Source organism: Megalops cyprinoides, chromosome 1 (assembly GCF_013368585.1).
Source record: "Megalops cyprinoides isolate fMegCyp1 chromosome 1, fMegCyp1.pri, whole genome shotgun sequence".
NCBI lineage: Eukaryota > Metazoa > Chordata > Actinopteri > Elopiformes > Megalopidae > Megalops > Megalops cyprinoides.
The window spans coordinates 56526092-56548329 of record NC_050583.1 but is presented as its reverse complement, the minus strand read 5'-3'; the positions used below and the strand labels follow the sequence as shown (position 1 = coordinate 56548329).

Here is a 22238-nt window from a genome sequence, read left to right as displayed (position 1 = left end):
GGAGCGAAAAGTCATAGGGCAAAATTTGCGAGGTGTTTCGCTGTGTGGAAGCCTAGCGTGAGAGAGGAGTGATGCAAACTGGCATGGCTTTACGGAAGAAACAGGTTATGTAACGCAACATCAAACCACATCGATATAAACGGTATTGTCTCATCCTATATCTTGTTTGAAAATATATTGATATACGTTAAGTTGCCCAGCCCTGGTATGAAGTCCTGCAGGCGTGTACGAAGTTGCCACTGTTGAATTGATTCTTCACTGTGAGTCAAATGGTGTAATGACCGTAGATGACCGTAAATGCAATGTAGTTAGTGTTACATTGATGTAGGCATTGTAGGGTTGCATACACAGACTGCATGGAGCGCAGCTTTATGGAATGCATCCTGGATGCAGAAATTACAGATCTGTCATCATGGGAAAACTGTATGTGAAATGACCAAAATGTATTGTTCTGCACAGCAAGACAGGCAAATTAGTCATCATGGCCCCCACAAAACATGAAAATGGCCCGAATTTGGAAAAAGTATCAAATTGTTAAGGTGCGGTGCTATTGAGAGCTTTCCTTTATAGAACATGAACATTTGGTTGCATTTTGGGTTGAGTTGGAGTTTAGTTATGAAGTATGCCTGCATTCTTTTTCATCTTACAGAAAAGGCCAATCAATGAAGAGGTAAGCCACAAAAACTTCTTTAGTCATTATTTTTGGCTGTAAGTACACATGCAGTCCAATCAGGATGGTTATGGCAAAGTGGATCTGAATGTTTCAGAAAGGCTTTTGACGTGAAAAAGCAACCCAGATCAAGAGCAATCAATGAAAAGGGTAATTACTGTCTGTAAAGGCTAATTGCAGCCTAATTGAGGTCTGCCTGTGATGCGTCTTCTCTTGAAAGGTCATGTTTAGATGGGTTCACAGGAACAACTTCAGAAACATTCAAACATTCTTCTTCAGGAAAATTCTGGAACACTTCAACCTCATCTGAAGGAATGATTTGCTTTGCTTGCTACCCTTTTTAGGTTACCAAAATGAATTTGATTATGGAGAAGAACTTTATTTCCAGAAAAGTTTATGAAGGTCCTCAATTTAGCTGTTCAGCCTTTCATTTTGTATAAGATCTTGTTTTGTACTTAAAGAAGAACTCATCTGAATAATTGGTATAACAGCACAGCTGCTACATAGTCTGTACATCTCAAACACATCCTTGTTGTTTTTATGAAGGCAGCTACATACTAAAGCTAAATAAACTTAAAAACTGATATTTGTGCATTGGGGAATATATTCCGAAGAAATTCAGTGGAGGCCAGGATCATGACAAAAAAAATCCCTCCTAGTAACAAAATATAAAACTCGGCCAGCGAAGACCTACATTTCAGTGATTGTCTGGAGATTCTACCTCTCAGTTTGACCAAAAAAGGACTCCCTCTGGACACAAACAGAAACGGCACTTTCTTGTGTGCTCTCTTTGAGAACGGGGTAGCGTTTCATGTATTATTTGATCTTGAAACAATCAAGGTCTAGCTTGAGACTGCAGGAAGCGATCCTTATCGGACCCTGTAGGCTAATTTCCATAGCATTTGATACTATAGCATGACTTGGCGTGGGCTTGAAATCTTTGTGCCATGGACACTGGTGTGTCAGTAAGCTCCCACAAGAGAAGTGTTACAGTCGGAGCTCTGTTTTTGTAATTTATCAGTGGTTTTTGTTGTGATTGTGTTTAAAGTCACTTGTCACAGAATGTGTCGATAAGACTTTATAAAGGGTGTACCATCTTGTATCGAATGTTTTCAGTGTTCAAATATTGAACATATGTTTTTGAACACACATTTCAAGAAGTATGATAAACTCAAATAACAGCCTTTTTGCTACCTTTATAATGTAGGATATAAGATTTCAATTTTGAGTATGTGCTGCTACTTGTCAACTGACTGCTGCAGACTGTTGATGTATATGAAGTTTCCTCCCTGTCTGATTATCAGTAAGTGAACGACTTTGCTTCCAATTGAACTAGATCCCTGTCGACCCATGGAAATGCGTTATTCTCCAAGTGGGAGCAAGCTGCATACAATGCAAGATCGTTTCTCTCCGTTACCATAAAGCTGACGTCTCCTGCAACACAGGGAGCCATTGTGAGCCGTGTGGTATAGGGAGTGATGTATTGACTGCCGCGTGCAGGGAAGGGCGTTGCAGAACCGCTGGTCCCACTTGTATTGTTCTCCCACCTCCAATGGTGCGACTGTTAAAGCGCACAGTGCAGATCTGTCAGCGCACTTCCACAAGCAACAAAGGACTACATTGAATCGAACAAACAAAAACTGCCCTCACCCTGGCAGTAGGATTGGGAAAACAGCTGTGTAATGTCTTCTGGGTTGGGTAATGAAAATTCTTCCTCATGTTGGGTAGAGAAACGCTAACAGCAAATTCCTTCCTTGTTAGTGTCTGCTGGAGACAGATACGGCAGCGGCCTCTGATAACCGAGCAGGTGGACGCTAAGTGTAAATTATACTAGAAAGGTGTGGGCCCAGCTGTATTACTCTTTCAAGCTCTCAACTTCAGTTACAATATACCCTCAAATTACAAGTATAGAGAAACCAATAAGAATGGATAATATCTTGATTAGCTTGTTGGAAAATGTAAACAAAAGTTACCATTTTTATTACAGAACTGTTTAGTATTACATTTTGGCTGTTGTAACTGTTACTCGTGAGAGATGGTGGGGTGGGGGGGGGGGGCATTTAGTTGCAGAGCCATGACAGGGTGGTGCTTTACTGTTAAACAGTACTGTTAAAAAAAAAAATGACAAAGCCAGTGCATCCCTTTTACATTGTGCGCAGAAAAGCAAACCAAATACATTCTGCAAAATGCAGTATTGCAACAAATCGCCTACCTTTCTTCGGTTCGGCTTTTTTGGCAATAGGAGACGTGTCACAAGAGGACACATCCTGTTTCTGCCACACACTCACACTGAATGCATCTGCTTCCGCTCGGCCCCACCAAAACCAGGGCCAGGAGAGACCCGAGGCCTCCTGTGTCAAATGTGCGACTGTGCAAATGTGTGTTTACTGTGCGTGGGCGCACACTTATGCAGGAAAGTGTGAAATTTATCAATATAGAAGTGTATAGAAGAATGTGCATAGATGTACGCATACAGTGCTGGCCAAAAGTATTGGCACCCCTGCAATTCTGTCAGATAATGCTCAATTTCTCCCAGAAAATGATTGCAATTACAAATGTTTTGGTAGTAATATCTTCATTTATTTTGCTTGCAATGAAAAAACACAAAAGACAATGAAAAAACAACCGCTTCCGGTATCCATCAATGAGTTTCTTACAATGCTCTGCTGGAATTTTAGACCATTCTTCTTTGGCAAACTGCTCCAGCTCCCTGAGATTTGAAGGGTGCCTTCTCCAAACTGCCATTTTCAGATCTCTCCACAAGTGTTCTATGGGATTCAGGTCTGGACTCATTGCTGGCCACTTTAGAAGTCTCCAGTGCTTTCCCTCAAACCATTTTCTAGTGCTTTTTGAAGTGTGCTTTGGGTCATTGTCCTGCTGGAAGACCCATGACCTCTGAGGGAGACCCAGCTTTCTCACACTGGGCCCTACATTACGCTGCAAAATTTGTTGGTAGTCTTCAGACTTCATAATGCCATGCACACGGTCAAGCAGTCCAGTGCCAGAGGCAGCAAAGCAACCCCAAAACATCAGGGAACCTCCGCCATGTTTGACTGTGGGGACCGTGTTCTTTTCTTTGAAGGCCTCGTTTTTTTTCCTGTAAACTCTATGTTGATGCCTTTTCCCAAAAAGCTCTACTTTTGTCTCATCTGACCAGAGAACATTCTTCCAAAATGTTTTTGGCTTTCTCAGGTAAGTTTTAGCAAACTCCAGCCTGGCTTTTTTATGTCTCTGGGTCAGAAGTGGAGTCTTCCTGGGTATCCTACCATAGAGTCCCTTTTCATTCAGACACCGACGGATAGTACGGGTTGACACTGTTGTACCCTCGGACTGCAGGACAGCTTGAACTTGTCTGGATGTTAGTCGAGGTTCTTTATCCACCATCCGCACAATCTTTCGTTGAAATCTCTCGTCAATTTTTCTTTTCCGTCCACATCTAGGGAGGTTAGCCACAGTGCCATGGGCTTTAAACCTATTGATGACACTGCGCACGGTAGACACAGGAACATTCAGGTCTTTGGAGATGGACTTGTAGCCTTGAGATTGCCCATGCTTCCTCACAATTTTGCTTCTCAAGTCCTCAGACAGTTCTTTGAGTATGGAGAAAAGAAAGAAGACCAATGTGGTACACACAAGGACACAGGACAGAGGTTGAGTCAACTTTAATCCATTTTAACTGGCTGCAAGTGTGATTTAGTGATTGCCACCACCTGTTATGTGTCACAGGTAAGTAACAGGTGCTGTTAATTACACAAATTAGAGAAGCATCACATGATTTTTCAAAGGGTGCCAATACTTTTGTCCGGCCCATTTTTGGAGTTTTGTGTAAATTGATACTTGATTTGACTTTTTTTTCTTTCTCTTTTGTGTTTTTTTATTGCAAGCAAAATAAATGAAGATATTACTACCAAAACATTTGTAATTGCAATCATTTTCTGGGAGAAATTGAGCATTATCTGACAGAATTGCAGGGGTGCCAATACTTTTGGCCAGCACTGTACCCGTGACCATGAATGTGCACATTACTCATGGCTAGAGTAATAGGAAGGCTAAGCAACTTGTGTACAGCGTGCCGAAAAGGCATGTACTTAAAAGCGGTTGTATGTTGGTTTTGTGATGGTTTCATAAATCACACCTCTGTTGTGTGTACAATCATTCTAAATTGCACTTGTAAGTATCAAAATGGAAACAATTTTACATGCGTTTGATAATTGAGGGCCCTAGTCCTGGCCTGGGCTGAGGTTTTGGTTGAAATTGCTACAGCAACCCCTAGCCACACTGATGTATAGCTGAATGTGTGCTCTAGAAACACACATGAGTGGTTTCAGCAGTGCATTTTATAAAATTTCTTTTGTTACCATGGTGCTGTTTTAAATTTCCCAGATTTCCAGCCTATAGTGCTGAGAATAGACTCTAAACCAGTTAGACCGCTGAGGTTGAGTTGAATGATCCTGACTGACACAACTGATCTGTCAATACATGCTGTGTGTATGGCGGGTTTAGTAGCTAGAGTGTTGTAGCTATAAATAATTAAGCAGAGCTCATTAGTGAGGCCATTTTGGTGCTTGCTGAAACAAAGTGGTGTGTTGAATGAGGAAATTGATCCCATGTCAGTGTAAATAGACGACGCCCATAAGTACAAGGAGTCTCATTACCCGAGGCCTCAGCACTCTTCCAGAAGGCCGTAAATGAGAGGACCCTGACAGGAAACATTCGAGCAGTCTGGCACTTGCTTCAAGCTCCCCCTGAACGCGCTTGTTTCTCAGAGTTAACGGCCCTTCCCTGCGGACTGCAGGATTGATTTCGGTGTCCGAAGAAGCTGTGCTTGTGTATGGGACATATAAAATTGCTTGTCGCTCTTTTGGCCCACGTGTGCCCTGACCTCTCTCTGCTGGGATGTCTCAGCAAATGAGCTCAACATGTTTTGTATCTTCACCCCACCCCCCTACCTCCAGCAAGTGCAGTGTGGGGGGGGAAGTCTCAACAAGCAGTGAATTGAGCCACAACTGCATGTGCACATGAGGGCCACAGTCAGATGTGAACCCCTCCCCCCTTTTCCCCGTTCAATTTTCTCTGTGTTCTTTTGAGCATTTCGTAACCTATAGTGTTTGAAGTAGGTGGGGTTCACTTCCCCTTGCTGTCACTGATTTTTGCTCCAGAACAGGGTTGGTGGGTGGGGCAGTGCCAGGGCCAGGAAGGGGGCACTGTCAGTGGAATCCCCCAGTGAGTCATGTCTCATCCCCCTGCATGAGCTGTCTTCCAGCCATGCATGGCTGGCGTGTGTGCCTCTGCCTACTGGAGAATGCTGGAAAGACCTGGAGAATGCGCATGCCATGAATAACTGTAGGCCTACATAGACATACACTGCTAGCTTTATTCAACCTTTTACAATGCCGTGAGCCGCACATTTTTAAACACACTGTCACAAGAACTAATTTATTCCCCGGCAGTCCAACAATAAACAAGGGTCCATAAAAAATACAAATAAAAAAATCCCAAAAAGCACATTCTGGGACTACAATTGCTATTTTGTGTCGGAATGCCTAGCATTCTAGAAATTCCAGTTTAATTAGAAATCTGTGTCTGCTTTAGAACGGTCACCGCGTGATAAATGAGAATGCTGAATGCATCATATTAACCTGCAGGGTGAGGGCTTGGCATTGTTAGTCCTGTTGAAACCCAGGATTTTCAGTATGACTGGAGCTTGCAGCACATTCAGTCTTATCAAGCTCATAGAGATGCCTGGATCGAGTATATGGGAGCCTGCCCATGCCGCCCATTAACTCTGCAATGGTCCTTCACCAGTCAGTTGGAAAGGTCATGGCCGAGAGGGGCCAAAGAGCTGGCAAAGTTACAGAGGCGTTCTATTTGTGCAGCCTTGTCTCTTGCCCCTGTCAAATTGTGACACAAAATCTGCATATCAACAGTTTCAGATACAAGGCTGTAGTGAGGCTTTATTTTGTGGTATGATCTATGTCTAAAAAAAGCCCAAAACAACTGATTGTAACAGAAATGGAGGTGCTGTGTTTTTAGATACATTGCACTGTGTGTAGTGAAAGAGGTGAAATACAAGTATGTCTCAAAAAGGTACGTTTCTTTAAAATAGTCTAGTTAGAGCTCCCCTGAAATAATTTGACTGTTATCTGTAGAGACACAGAGTGTGGCGTATGCTAAGGCAGTGATCAGGGCTGAGAGGGTTGGCCTTTATTTGTTCCTCTGACAGAAGGCAATGATGACCGGCGGGACAGTCACTTCCTGGGGGACAGGAGTGAGGGCTGTAACCCACAAGCCTCGCTGACAAACGGCTGCCTGGTGTGTTGATGTGGCCTGCCGGCTTAGCGAAGCATAGTGATCTTGTTTTTTGAAGCAGCGTATTATTCGTCATTTATTTTCGGCAAACAGTCTGTGAAGTAGCAGGTCCCCACCCCCCCGTCTGGGGCAAAGTGCTAATGAAGTGTGCGCTCTTAATTGTCATGTGGTGGAGTGAGGAGTATCTGCTCATGTCTCAAGGTAGTGGGGGCGCGGGGGCCCACGCCAGAAAAGGGAAGCAAACAACTCCGTCATCCTATTCGCAGCCATGAGCGCCGGGAATGAAATTATCAGCACGCGCAGAAAAAGGAGGCCAGCTGGTCACGTGGCCGGTCTCACCCGTGCTAATCCCTTCCTGTCCACCCCTTTGACGTGGCTTTAGCAAAGCCTAATCGTGTGGCAATCTGACAGCAATGAGATGACACTGGTGCCAGATTTAGGGGATCGCACACAAGTGGCCCGCACTGAGTTTATTGTTGGGAGGGAAAACGGGGTCATCGTTTTCCAGCTCGTGGGCACGAGCAATCCTCAGATCACTGTACACCCTTGTGCATGGCTGTGTGTATTTCATTAATGATAGCCAGGAGCTCAAATGCTTGGAAATCTTATCATGTTATTACATCACAAATTGTTAACTTCTGTCTAGTAACATGCATTTTAGTTTTGGTTCTGACTCAGTGGCATTTGTATCCAGTGGTGCTGTAACCTTTTGGTGGTTAAGGAGGTGGGTTTCCAGTTGAATTCCCAGGTTGGACAGTACTGTTACACCTCTTGAGCAAAATGCTTAACCTCAATGGCTGCAGTAAATGTCTGTGTAAATGGATGATATAAGGAATATAAGCCTCTCAGGAAAATGGTATCTGTTAAGAATATATGTAATGTAGTAATATAACTTTCCCACCTCCCGAGTGCCCTGAACCCCAGTGTTTCAAACTGGAAAAATTTAAGTGTGTGAATTAGATTGCCAAGTGAATTGTCACTGCTGCCAAGCGTCCTTTAGCTCTTGCTTGAATGGCCAGATTAATGTCTAATGGCTATTGGAATGGCCTTAAGCACCAGGGGCTGCCGTGAAATTAAATGTGCAGCCTCAGTAGACACTGGAGTGAGGAGTTTTTTTTATAATAGTGGAGGGGACTCTCTTTCTAACTGTCCCAATCACGCAATATACCTTGTTTTTTCTTCTGAAGACACTGTAAAGGCTAACAATGTACGTCGGCACAGCGGTATTAATAAATTTATTTTGGCTGATTAGTGTTGAAACCTTAATGTTGTCACCCCCCCCCATCCTATACTTTCAGTCTAAAGTTTCAGATTACAGTGGAGAACACACTGAAAGGACACATTCTACTACATTTTTGAATTTTTCAAAAGTTGAATTGTTCCTTTCAAAAATATTATTTTCGTTTCATTTGTGGTACTCTACCTACGTCGTCTCAGTTGCTAAACACCCGGAATTTTCCACTGATAACTGTCTTCCCCTGGCTGACACATCCACCTAGACTGGCACCGGTTAAAGAGTAAATATCATTAGCATGGGTTGGTCCGTTTTGAAATACTATCCAGGTGAGAGCAGAATGTATTTGCATTGGACTGAGTCCCCATCACATTTGTGTTTGTTTTCAGTGGGGCTGTAAAGTCCCTGTAACTGGAAACTGCTTTTTGAGAAGTATTGTTCAGGGGCTAGGAGAGCAAAAGAGTGAGAAGAAAGTGATTTTGAAATTGGTGTCAGCTGCAGATATTTAACACCACTACTGCTCATAAATAGCCTAATCCTTGCACTGTGTACTTCTGTTTCACTGAAAGCATGAGACTACTGCCACATCACAATGCTTTGACTTTTTTTGAGCCGTGCAACATGAACCAGAGCTTTTTTTATTATTCTTTTTAATTTAGGTCCTCATGTCTAAAAGTGACCTTCATGTCTAACACGAGGAAATTATCAAATTTCAGCTGCTCTATCTATGAATACAGAATACTTTAATCGGGTGTCAGGAGGATTCTGTCTGCAAACATCAGCTGCAGTAGCAGGAGCCTTTGTGAAAGTGCATGACTTCCAAACAGTTAAACACAGAATGAAATCTTAATATTAACTAAGTGGTTGCTGATTGCCTGTTTGTGAGCCGTAACCAGGCAACATTTCCAAAGCAACACTCCCTCCCCTGAATGTTTCAGTGGCTGACAAGTTAATAGGAAACTAGTCATGGTGACAGCGTGTCAGCTGGGAAGAGTTGGATGAACAGGGCCTTTTTTTTTTTTTTTTAACCCACCGTCAAGTGCTCAGCGGATGGGCGGGGCTGACTCCAGAAGCGCTGTGCCCAGCCGCGGAGCCCGACAGAAGCGAGGGTGAGTTAACATATTCCGTTTGAGGGGAGCGGCGACAGAGCTGCTCTCTCTGGCCGGCTCGGCCACGAATTCCTCTAACGGCGGACGAGCCAAGCGACAGCGCTGTGCTGGCCGAGGCGAGGCAGATCGAGCTCCGGATACCAGGTGCCTCGTGTTTGCTTTGCCTAACGTTAATCTCAGTTTGTTTGTGTATGTGTGCGGTGAGTGTGTGTGGGTGTGTGTGTGTATGTTTAACACTATGCTTACTAAAACATGTACAGGCTTTCGTTCTGGCTTTTTTTAAAGGGACATTTAACTTCAAATTCTTAATGAGATTTCAGCCTAGTTACAAATGAATACTGTGCCTTCCTAGATGGTGACAGCTGAACTGTGTACAACCTTTTATAGTTTTGTTTCTCCTCTCAGTAGAGGCAGAACTCAATATTCATACCCTCCCTGAGTTTTTAGTACAGTGTCACAATGTTTGTTTCAGGAGATTGTGGCATTTAATTATATAGCCTGGTTTGGAAAGGTCACGCTGCAAACACCACAATATGATGTGAACAGGCAGGCATCTATTTTCTGTTTTCTAAGTTCTGCGCCAGAGTAAACCGTTGGGGAGGACATGCAGGTTTTTTTGGGTAGCAGGAACGCATGATGCGTATCCTTGTGTTTTCTCAGTGGGGTCTTTGATTACTGGTGAATGAATGATTGATTCTTGATGAATCACAAGTGCAAGCTATTGATGTCAGCAGCTTGGAATGAAAGTACATTATTGCACTAGGGAGTGTAGCCGTATGACTTCAGCAAATACGTTTAACTAGGAACAGTGTGAGCAGCATTGTGGCTTGGTGGCAATGAACGGGCGTCATAACCCAGATGTTGTCAGTTTGCTCCCAAGTTTTTAACTGGAATTACCTGAGTAAATGTCCAGCTATATAAATGGATAACACGTTAAAATAGAATGCTATGGAAGTTAATCTGGGTAAGAGCATCTGCTAAACAAACATACTGTAAATGTGAAGAAACAACTTAGTTAACTATAGGTGTGACAACTTTTTATCAGTGCAGGAGAAAAGGTGTGTGTGTATAGCAAGAAGAAAAATAACATACATGTTCATTCAAAGGCATAGGCCTGTATGTGTTGGCAAAATGACTTGCTGTCAGCGTGATATTAAATATCAAATGTATTTAAATATGCAAAGGTATTTATTTACTTCCCCCTTTTCTCTTTCACTTTCTCTTTCTTTGGGTAAAACCTCATTTCAATGACCTGAGAGCTGAGGGGGACTCTGAGCAGAATTATAAAACAAAGACAGGAAAGGACAGGAAAGTAGAATAGTGCACTGGTGATCACTGGCCTGATGTGTACACTTTTTAACCAGACATTTTGAACTGGGGCATTGTGGGTGTTTTACAATGGCTTGCTCTACATGGCTCTTAATGTTGCGAATAACCAGCACAGGCGGTATTGAAGAATAAAGCAAAGCTGAATGTGCCAATTTTGATAATCTGAAAATGAGCCACCATGTAAGAGTCAGGAATCAAGCATTTCTAAAATCCCCCTCCTCTGCTGTGGAAAATGTTCAAAAATATTAAAATATGTAAGGAGGTTTATTTTACATATATGTCAATCTACTGTACACAAAGTAAACTTGAACTCCTCCTGTAATGCTGAATCTTCACACACAAAACCATGGCAAGTTGTAGTTCTATAACTTTCCATAGTTTGGAGTGCCATTTATCAATTTGATGAAAGTCTTTGGGCTTTTTTTTTAATTTAGGCCTATATGCTTCAGAAAACTGTTGTGCCATTTTTTTCCCAAAGTGATTGAAGTGAGAGAATGTCATTTCTAGCCAAACAGTAAAATTTGATTTTTTTTTTTTTTTTTTTTTTGAAAGGTGCTGTGGAAAATTACCTTAAGTTATGATGGACAACACCTTATGAATATGGCTAGCTAGCCTCCTACAATATTTCTTTCAATAACACGAATGTAACTTTTTTCCTTTTTTTAAAATTCAGCCATATAATATTTGTTTAAAGAGTTTATTGGTATAAAATCTGTCCTTTGCTGTGTTGGCTTTCCAAAACCTTGAAATTACATTTCATATTGTACCTAGCTTCTTGCATTTTAGAAACTGTGGCATGGGACTGCCCAGGTATACATTCTTGTGTTGCATGCCAAATAAATGATATAGATGAAAGGTGAATACAGACTTCTTGATTTAATTTAAACTTGATTTAAAGTAAACATTGCGACGAAACTGAATAGTACATCACCAGCAAAAGCAGAAAGAGTGAATGCAGAATGTGATCCTTCCTAGTTCCTCGAAGTGTATCCATATTGTGCCTTTAGAATTAACTGTAATTCAACATGTACATTAGACACACTGCAGAAACAGGAAGTTTTTTTTGAAAGTGCTTGTTGGTGATAACCACTCGTGCTCATTTGTCACGTCCTCGCTTGTGTCTCCCCCACCCCCAACCTGGTGAGAGGAAAGAGGTGTTGTGTGGGGGGGGGGGGGGGGTGGTTCACTGCAGTTTCGTTAGATCCAATAGCACCCCACCCAGGTACTGAAGTTGAGTGTGTCTGATTGGTCATGGACACAGTGAGAGAGGCCTGACTTGGCATCAGCCTCCCTTTCCCACGCTCCACACTCCGTGCCTTCGCAAGCAGTAACCCAAGCTACAGGGCTGTCAGTGATTGAATCCGCTGTGCAACTTGAGAGCAGCATTGTCATTTTCTGGCTCTTTCTGTCCTCGAGTGAGCAGTGTTACTGTTGTTTCAGGGTTTTTTTTTTTTTGTTTGTTTGTTTTTTGAAAAGTTGAAGGAATTTAAAGCGACCATTCGGAGCAGGAGAGGCCGTTTTCGCTAATGAGACTGTGGGGAAAGTGTGAAGAGTGCAAGGTTATCATTAAGAGAGTAATGCACTGGTTGTTCTCTGTGAGATGTGTTTACAGAACTTGAGTGCCAGTTTTGGCACACTGAAATCTGAGGGCATTGCCACTCATGGACTAGGTGTACCAAAAAGGCTGACGGTAAACACTCCCGAAGAATATTCCGAATAGCTGATTCACATTTTTTCATTTGCTAAACACACAGTGTTCTGTCTTGTTAAAATACATTTAGGAACATGCGTGAGATGTATGCTTAACTGATCTTAGTTTTTCAACAGGAAAGTAAAATATAATATGAAATGTTTTTTAAGCACAAAGGTAAAGAATATGTACAGATTTTTATCATCTACTGAATAAAATACTTTGCCTACAGGATACTCTGCCTTAGTCAGAGCTAGAATTTGAGACATCTGTCTCCATGATGACCTCCATATGAACAGATGAATATCTTGAGCTTAAGTTAACTAGACTTGCAGGAATTGCATTTAAAAAGTTCCATCCAAGTGGAAGTAACAGTGATGGTTGTGACCTTGGTGGTTTACTTTTCTGTTTTCAACATTTCAGATGCCTTTCCAAAATGTTTGCTGTGTGTGCTACACAAGGCTATGTGCTGCAAACAGATATATGATACATCTGGTGTGTGAGGCTCAGTTAGAGCTGTAGTGTAGGGTCATTGCTGACACATTTGTTTTCATTGATTACTTTGATCACTTTTCTACAGACACATATGGCTCTAAGCTACATTCTTCTGCTCTCTTAAAGTAGAGACAGGACATGTCACTCCACTGTATGATTTGGAAATTTTACGATTAGGTTGTATAGTGAGTTGGCTTATCCTGCTTGACAGTTTAGAATGACCATGTGAGAAACGTCAAGCTGAACTTCCTGTACCCCCTGCCTCATAATCTCTCTCGTCTTCATAACTTGGGTCCACTGTTGCACGTAGCTTAGCATCTGGTTCTTCTCTTCTCTCGTTTCAGTGTATGGAGAGTGAATTTAAACATCAGTAAATCCTGTACAGATGCCATTTTAGCACTTTGAGTTGTAAGGCCACCCAGTAAGCAGAGAATAGAGTAAATAAGACTGCTAAACTGCCATGCAAAACCTTAAAATTGTGCAAATGCTGCACTTGATTTCCAATCAGCCAGAAACTCTTCAGGAGATATGGCGAGTCATATGGTGTTTGAGGATTTGAAGCTACCTTTTTTAATTACAATATAATATAACATTACTTAGCACCTGATACTTGAGTAACACCTGAACTCTAGTGAAAATTGTGTGATCTACAAGGTGTAACGATCACTGATGACTTTTTGACTGGGTGAAAAAAGTCAGTACGTTGTCAGAAAGTTAGGTCCACGGTTCATGGCTTCTACTCAGCATAAAGTATCACTGTAGAACACAATCTGCAAGATTCTGGACCTGAAAACGGCTAATAAGTAGAAAAAGTAGAAATTGATAGCATGATTTGATTTTGAAATGACATAATTTTTCATTTGGCAGTACATTGTAACGCTTGCGTAACACCTCCCAAATACATTCTATTATAAAGTTAATCATGTTCTTCTAAATACAGACGCCCAGTAGTCAAAACGAAGAGGTGATGAAACATTTGTTAATATGTTGACGGCCAAAGGTCAACTATGTGTTGAAACAGGTAGAAGTCTCCTAATGTTTTAAGTGCTATGTATACTGCAAATGTCATGACTTGGTGTTGAATGTTTACAAAATATCCTCTAAAATACTGCTTACATTTTTACTGCCTGTGTCAATTATTTCTTCATGAAGTAGGTACAAGATGAGGAGATGAGGCAGCACAGTATACTTTTAGCCCCTGATTTAGCTCCTTTAGTGACACAGTACAATGCCAGAACACATAAACCGCACAGGTTTTCAGCTCTGGCTTCTGTGATTCTGAAGTAGGCCAGCCATAACGTGTGTCAGGTTTACTTGCACTAGACATGCTAGTGATTTTCAAGTATGACGATAAGTTTACTAGCTTTCAGAGTTGATTTAACCAATCAACAATGCTGCGTCTGTGAGATTTAAAACAATGCTGTGAACCAGCGCACTTGAGAGACATAATTCATACTTGAGAAAATGGGTCTTTCTAGAAGGCAATATCAGGCACTGGTGTAATAACTTTTTTTGACAATTTAAAAGGAAATTTGGGAGACACAGAGAACAGTTTCTCATGGTATCTTGCTTGCAGTGTAACTACTTTGATTTTCAGTTACTATACCAGTGACATTTATTCTGAAATTAATAATTTGTATAGAGTGAAATGACCAAAAAATTGTTAGTCTATAGTGTTTCTCTGCCCTCTATACTCCTGATAAACACTAGTCGGCATAGTGATTCTGTCCAATCAGTCAGTATGCGTCACTGCATGGATACAGCAATGCCTTTTTTGCATTCAGATTGAGCCCAAACAGGGACTAGTCATACTTTCCGATGCTCAGAGTGATCAGTGCTGGCTGAGCAGAAGAGTGGTGTGCTGTCAGGACTAAGCAGATGCAGAAGATGATAGTTGAGACTGTTTGAACAACCATTTTATGTGTTTGATCATCCTGACCAGTTGCTATAACAGAACAAAAAAAAAAAAACACACAAAACAAAACAGGAAACCACAAAACCCATCCTCAGATGATGAATTGCATTTCCTTTTTAAAGTACGTGTGTGTACATAATACAACATGAGGAAAATTTGTAATTATTCAGAATGCCCTTATTCAGTGTGACTTAAAACAGCGCACAGGAATTCTGTTACTATATTTTTGCAGTACATTCATGCAACAGAACAAACAAATTCAAACACAGAGTATTTTAAAATAGTATGACTGTAGTAGAGAGACAGTGCAGGAAATGTATTTGCATGTGTAGTGTATTAGTAACAAACTTGAAGTGTCATAACAGGCTGTAGCTAAATTATTTAAGATTAAAATAATATGGTATTTGAGGTATTTCTGTATTGATTAGAGCGAGAGCACCCCCCACCCCCAAGAGGTTCTGTAGCACTTCAGACTTCAATGATGTCATTATATGTGTCATAAATAGGAATTAATCATAAAAGGTAATTTATATTTCTGAAACAGTTTTTTTTCCAAAAAAGGATATACATGATGTTACACAATAAATGCTCTGCGTTAGCATTTCAAAGCTGTTCATGTATAATTCATGTATTCATGTATTCCATAGCAGTGTGGATTAGCAGTCCATAAGGAACATACAGGGAACACATAACTGTTGTGTCAGTATAATTTGAATTGAATGTCGGTAATATTGTTAACCTTACATGTGTTCATTCTTTGAAATGTTCACAGCTTCATCCTGAAAAATGAAATGCTTACTGGTATGCAACTGTATGCGGATTATGAAGGTGATTGTTTGTGCCCCATAGCTGCTAATAAGATGGGAAACCATTCTTAACAGTGTTGTAATATAGCTCTGCATTATGTGGGTTTTTCCACTTGAGGAAATCATCTGTACAACTTTTTCAGCATCCACTATATAGCTGTGGATCCCTCCAGAGAACTAGTCCAGTAATCACTCACACATTGCTCTGGTTTATATAATATTTAAAGCACATCATCTAACTGCTTAAAGAGTCTCAGTTCACACACTAAAGAATACATTAGCTAATGTTCACATTGCATTCATCAAACATGACACATCCTCAGAAACATTTTCTCAAGTACTGACCAGCTATAAACTATCTTTAATGGATCCATCCAGTCAGAATTTCACTTTCTGCCCTAGTGTCTTTTTTGTGAGAAGTGGGCAACCACAGAACTGCCAACTATGATAAAGAACTCACACTCTTAATCGCAGTTACAGTGATTAAATAAAAGACAGACACACACATGTTGTTTCTGTAGTACAAAATGGCACTCCCATCTCCAGGGATGGGAGAAGGCAGTGGTTACATGCACTGGTGTGGTAGACAGCTTCATTTGGAATCTTGACTGTTCTACTTTTCGCAGTACAATGATAAATTCCAACACACAAACTTATGCATGGTTTCATGCAGTTGGAGAACAAACTGCATAAAAAAACACAGTTGGAGAACAAAATCTGGGGTTTTTTGAGCAGGATCTACTGACAGTACAGTTCATACTCACAGTAATCACATTGATTGATTCTGTGGCGTATTTAATCAGCATATCTACTATGGCGATTCTAAGTGTTTTTGGTATGCTGTTGATTCTTACACCAGTCTTATGAATGGACCGAATGGAGTGCATCGATATGAGTGTCATACTCAATCATATCACAGTGATGAAAACATACTAGGAATGGATATTGTTGCTGTGAGATGAGTCAACAAGTCTGCCTCTTAGCTAAGGCCATTTATACTTTAACCGAAGCAGCAGTTAATAGGGCGATCGTGATTGCTAGCAAAGCATGATTTCTTAGTGATGCTCTAGATACTAGTACTAGCCATACTACTGCACATACAGCGTGGTGACTGAACTAGTTGGCTGCCTAAGAAATTTTCAACACTGATAGTCAACGCTTAACATTGCATTTAATAGTGAAATACACTCTGTCACCATCGAGAACGCTGTCCGTTGTCTTAATAGGCTGTGGATCCTTTTACAACGTAAACCAATCTACTAGACACCCCTCCCCCCACCTTGAAGAGAAGATTTGTAAACAGATTTGCCACACCCTTGCTAACATGCACTCACGAGTTCTTGGTCCGCCTTCGAGTGCTTCAGTTTACGGTCCGTGGTGCAAGCAGATGAACCGTAGAAGTTATGCGTAGATGGTTGCTGGTAGCATGCTAGGTTGCTAACTTAACTGTTCCGTCGGTTCAACGCGAACGGCAGCTTGAGTAGTTCTTGGAAAACGGTAGCAAATCTGTGTTATCAATCGATAAATCTGACCACGTTAAGCCACGGATCACCTGTTGGATTTGAAGACGGCATTTTTTGTTATGCTGGGCACGATGGACGGAAGGGACGCGGTATGTTTTATTTCTAGGATTTTCTCGAATCTGTGCCACATATGTTGCGCCAGTTTGGTAAGCTTGACCGGGTTTTAATTTTCTTGCTTGGCCAGTCGCATAGTCCAGTGGACGGCTAGTTAGCTATGTAGCTAACGCTCTATCAAGCAAGCTCGATAGTTACTGTCGTGCCGTTTTCACTTTAAAAAAATGAATTGAAGCCACGTCCCTTATTAGCTTCGAACGGTGTCCCCTTCATCATAAGACCATGACAGAAAAGAAGCTTTGCCATTGAACCATGTGTAAAGTCCAGTATGACTAACGTTAGCTAACTCAATTGCCACCTTCAGCCCTCGGTTTCTGTTCCTTAAAAACACACCAGGATCACAAGGATTCACTTTTAACACCTTTTAACCAGTTAACTTCAGTTTTTTTTTCTAAATGATGTAGTTACTGTTGAATCTATAGTCAGCAGTGACACTTATTGGTAAAAAGCTGTTGGTTAATGTTCTGTAGTATAAAGTTAGCTAGGTAGCATTATGTTTGTTTTATTGTATCATTATTGTATGTATGTATGTATGTATTTTAAAAACATAATCTGCATATTCACACAGTAACAAGTTTGGCGCTTGTATGTGTTGGCAGGACCCCTCCTGTATGGTGAATGTTTATGCTAGAACCGGAGCACATTAGTAACGTGTTAATTTATGGCTAATTCTTTCACGTTATATTACCGCTAGCAAAGATATGACCACAAAACTCGCGGTCATCAGTTCTCAGTATAAATAATGCATATCTCTGTAAAGCGGCTTTCTAGGACTCACGACCTCTGTAGACAAAAAGAACACAACGTAATGAAGAATTATGAGGTGGGCATGACTGTGATTAAAAACTAAGCGATACAAGATAAAACAAGACGCATATATAAAGGAAGAAGGTAGACGGTTAAACTTTAATGTAGCCCATGGTAAAAAGTGAGTTTTTACATTTTTGATATAAAAGTGTTGGTGTTAAATGTTTTAAGGATAATTTTTAGACACTATATTTCTTTTTTTAGTTATTTTACCACATTTTTTCACCATGATGCCCATTGGAAATAATTCTTGCTGCTCTGTACCAAAGTTGTTTTATTAGGAATTATTGTCATTTGTATATTACATATTCATATGTATACTCTGTGTTGTGAACTTTATTATTCCTGTATGAGGTTGTAATATAATTACCATTAGTGTTATTATATAGTTATCATTTTTTTTTTTTTTTTTGACAAGATCTGATAAATGTGAGTAGTGTGTTCCAGACATTGAAGCCACTACCCTGAATGCTCTATCCCCAATAACACAAAGTCTGTTAAAGTCTTGGGGGAATGGTAGTAGGCAGGGATGGGAAATGCACAGCATTTCCAGATTTTTCTAGAAGCAGGTTAATGTACCAGGTGGAATCAACGTGTTGAAGGCCTCTTCCCAGTACACTGCCCTGCTTCTGGTAAGATCTTGAATGGCTCAAAGTGCTATGCACTGAGTGCCATTTTTATTCCTGCTAGGCTAGAGTCAGTAGAGCATAGTTTGTGTGAGGGGATGTAAGGCTGTGATAAGCTACTGATGCATCTCACGGCAAAGCCATTTAGTGATTTCAAAATTAGAAGTGAGCTCAAGAGATCTTGAATTGTATGCAGGACCTAACAGGATGTGGTGTGTAAAGTGACCACAACGCCAGAACAGTCTCTGTACGACAGTTAGAGAACCACAAGATGGTATCACCTGGGACTTTATCCTTTTTTCCCCAGCAGTGGTAATTCATATTACAACAAGTTCATGGGTTTGTCCTTATTTAAATATTCTATGGAAAGGTTTGGAATGCTGAAGTTGAAGGTTACATCTTATATCTTTGCCTTTTGTTTTCGAAGGGAAGAAGCATTTGGAAATGAAGTATTCCGTGTGAGAGGGACCATAACACAACACTTGGGTGGATATACCTTTGGAAGATCTGTGGTTTTGTCCTGACCTGAGCATGACAGACCGGACCCTCCAGGTGTCTGTACCCAATGTCTTTGACACGAGACAAGCATGACCTGGGGAGGTGTTTGTTTTCCATAGACCAATCAGATTGCACCTGCACTCCATTGGACTCCCTTTCGCCCCCTTTCTGAGCCCGTCCCCCCCAAGACTGAGATGAAGAAAGTGGCCCAGTGGTCCACAGAGGAAGTATCCCAGTGGCTGACGGAGGAGGGCATGCCGGAGTACTCAGAGTCTTTTCAGCACCTGAATGGCCAGGACCTCCTGAAACTCACCAAGGCGGACTTCCAGAGCCCCCCGCTGTCCCTCGTCACCTCAGACGGCGGACGGCAGCTGCTGGACAAGATTGAAACCCTGAGGATCGAGCACCACATCGAGGCGCACAAGAACGGGCACGCCAACGGACACGCGATCGTGGCGGCCGACGGGGACGGCGGCGGCAAGGCCAAGAGGAACGGCGTGCTCAACGGCTTCCGCAAGGACGCCGTCCAGATCCCCATCCCCGAGCCAGAGCGCTCGCCCTACCCGGTAGAGTGGGGGAAGACCGCAATTGCCTTCCTCTACGCAGTGTGCTGCTTTGTCTTCACCACCGTCATGATCTCCGTGGTCCATGAGCGCGTGCCCTCCATGGAGACCGACCCGCCACTGCCCGACAAGTTCTTTGACATTTTCGACAGGGTCGAGTGGGCGTTCTCCATATGTGAGATCAACGGCATGTTGTTGGTGGCACTGTGGCTGCTGCAGTGGACACTCCTAAAGTACAAGTAGGTTACTGACTAAAGCTGGAATGGTTTGATATATATGTGTGTGTGTATATATATTTATATTTTATTTTATTTTTTTTTCCCCCTCTGTGTCAAATATATGAAACTTCCATTGAATACTAGCAAGTGAAAATACCCTACAGCCACATAAATACGTTTGTTTTAAGATGACCCACTGTGACTTTCCCTTTAGGTCCATCGTTGGTCGGCGGTTCTTCTTCATTGTTGGTACACTCTACCTGTACAGGTGTATCACCATGTACATCACTACTCTCCCAGTACCAGGGAGGCACTTCAAGTGTGCTCCCAAGGTAAGGCCTTCATCATAATTTTCATCTTAATTTTTAATGTTTTACGTTTCTTCAAGAAAACAAGGGAAAGAAAAATGTTAACTGGTTTGCATTTACAGAAACACAAAGAATGACTACAGACAGTCCAACAGTAATATTGCCTTCTATGGTTGCACAAGGGCCACACTTTGTACTTCTTCAGATGAACCTGAAACATGAACAGTTTTAAAGTTGCAAGTCGAAATATTTTTAAATCAGCAGAATTTTCATGCCAGTATTTCCCAGCATGCAAGAGGCCCTAGAGATTGTAAACAAGTGTGGTGGACAGTTGACCGACACTTGAAAGTCAAACTCTTGTTGGACATGGTGGTTTTTATTTCCTTACTGTGATTGGCTGAGAAGATGCAACTTGATCACTTTGTGTCATCCCATATACCATATCAGAGTGACCAGACCTGACAGCTGGCAAGAATGATTTATCATGTTGAATCGTGTCGACTCTCTTTCATGTGACCAAACGCCATCTGACACGTGTGCCACCAAACTGTTGTTTGAAAATGTTTCTCGCCTGCTAGGATGCGAGGAGTAGGCTTCTTGTGAATGAATGAGTGACAATTATTTGTATATTCAAATAATTTTTTTTGTCCAAATCTAACATATACAATGTAGTAAATTCATTTACTACACTCCATATACATATATATACTCTGTATATTTTTACATGTGTGAATGTATTACACCGGACAGCTTGAATAGACAAAATCCGTAAGCTAACGGATCTGACGCGTGCATCATTTACAAAGTGGGAAGTGGTTGTGTGGGTGTTGTCATTGAAGAAGCGAGAGCCCCGCGTCCCCCCAGCGCATTCCAGCCCCAGCAGCTGTGAGTCACAGGGACACGTGGGGTGAGGGTGCGGACCTGCACATGCCAGGAAATCCTCTCAGAGTCCCTTTACGAAATGCTTGCTATATGCGAAGACTGATTTCAGCGGTTTGCGGGGTTGGTTTCCTGATCGGTGCAGGATACCGTCTCCAGCGGTCTCTGTTCGTTTGGCAGTTTCTGTCCAATTGCGGCAGCTGATTCTTTAGAATTCCACAACAGTGGCTGTGACTCTAGAGTTGGGGTCGCAGCCCAAAGCAGCCTGGCCTAACTTGAAACAGACCACGGCTCAAGTTTACGAAGCATCTAGCATCTGTACAAAATATACATACTGCCTTTTTTTTTGCCTGTCACTGTGTTCAGTCCTCAGACAGTTGGAAGTTTGATACTGCAGAGAGGCGTTACGCGTGTTGTGGTCAGTGTGTTTGAATCTGTAGCAGAAAAGCTGTTCCCATGGTGTGGCGAGTTTTTGAAACCGTAGTGGAAGGGCTTTTCCCATGTTGTGATCTGTTTGTTTTTTTTTTTTTTGTTTTGTTTTTTTTGTGCAGTTGTTTGGAGACTGGGAGGCCCAGATGCGCAGAGTGCTGAAAATGATCGCGGGAGGTGGCCTGTCCATCACAGGCTCTCACCACATGTGCGGGGACTACCTGTACAGCGGCCACACCGTCATGCTGACACTCACCTATCTGTTTATCAAAGAGTGTAAGTGTCCCTCCATTCCAAAGTCGATAAATTACATCTACTTTGAGTAAGACCTTATCCAGTCTAGCCTGAAGACCCATGGTTCAGAGTCCCCTGCATCGCATTGATATAACAGTGACATCTGGTGGACAGTTTGAGATTGCATTGTCAAGGAAACTAATGGGTAGTTGTGTCCAGTGTGGATTTATCATAATATAACAGAAGTACAGAAGGAGACCTATATTGGAAATCATTTTAAGGTTTTTTTTATCATTTATCACATATTCTGGCTGACATAAAATATGTATTGTGTGTCTGGAGATCAGTGAAATCTAACAATACAAAGCTGCATTTGAATCCAGTTCAAGGAATAAAGTGATTGTTAATATGAAATCAGGGTTCCATCACCCACTGCATTTCAGTCTGTATCTAACAGGAAAAAACACTATGAATAGAAAATC

At 41.7% G+C, this 22238-nt stretch overlaps 1 protein-coding gene across 4 annotated transcripts in view; it reads left to right on the top strand.

The window, feature by feature from the left end:
* The window catches only part of sgms1 (sphingomyelin synthase 1), a 41689-nt gene that overhangs the window by 16702 nt on the left and 2749 nt on the right, over positions 1–22238 (top strand). The window contains exons 1-4 of one of the 4 annotated variants that reach the window (XM_036547593.1): positions 9256–9322; positions 19055–19927; positions 20121–20238; positions 21645–21798. In XM_036547593.1, coding sequence (XP_036403486.1) covers positions 19320–19927; positions 20121–20238; positions 21645–21798 — 880 coding nt within the window. In that variant the 5' untranslated portion in view covers positions 9256–9322; positions 19055–19319. The other 3 variants (XM_036547571.1, XM_036547578.1, XM_036547586.1) reach the window with 3 other exon arrangements.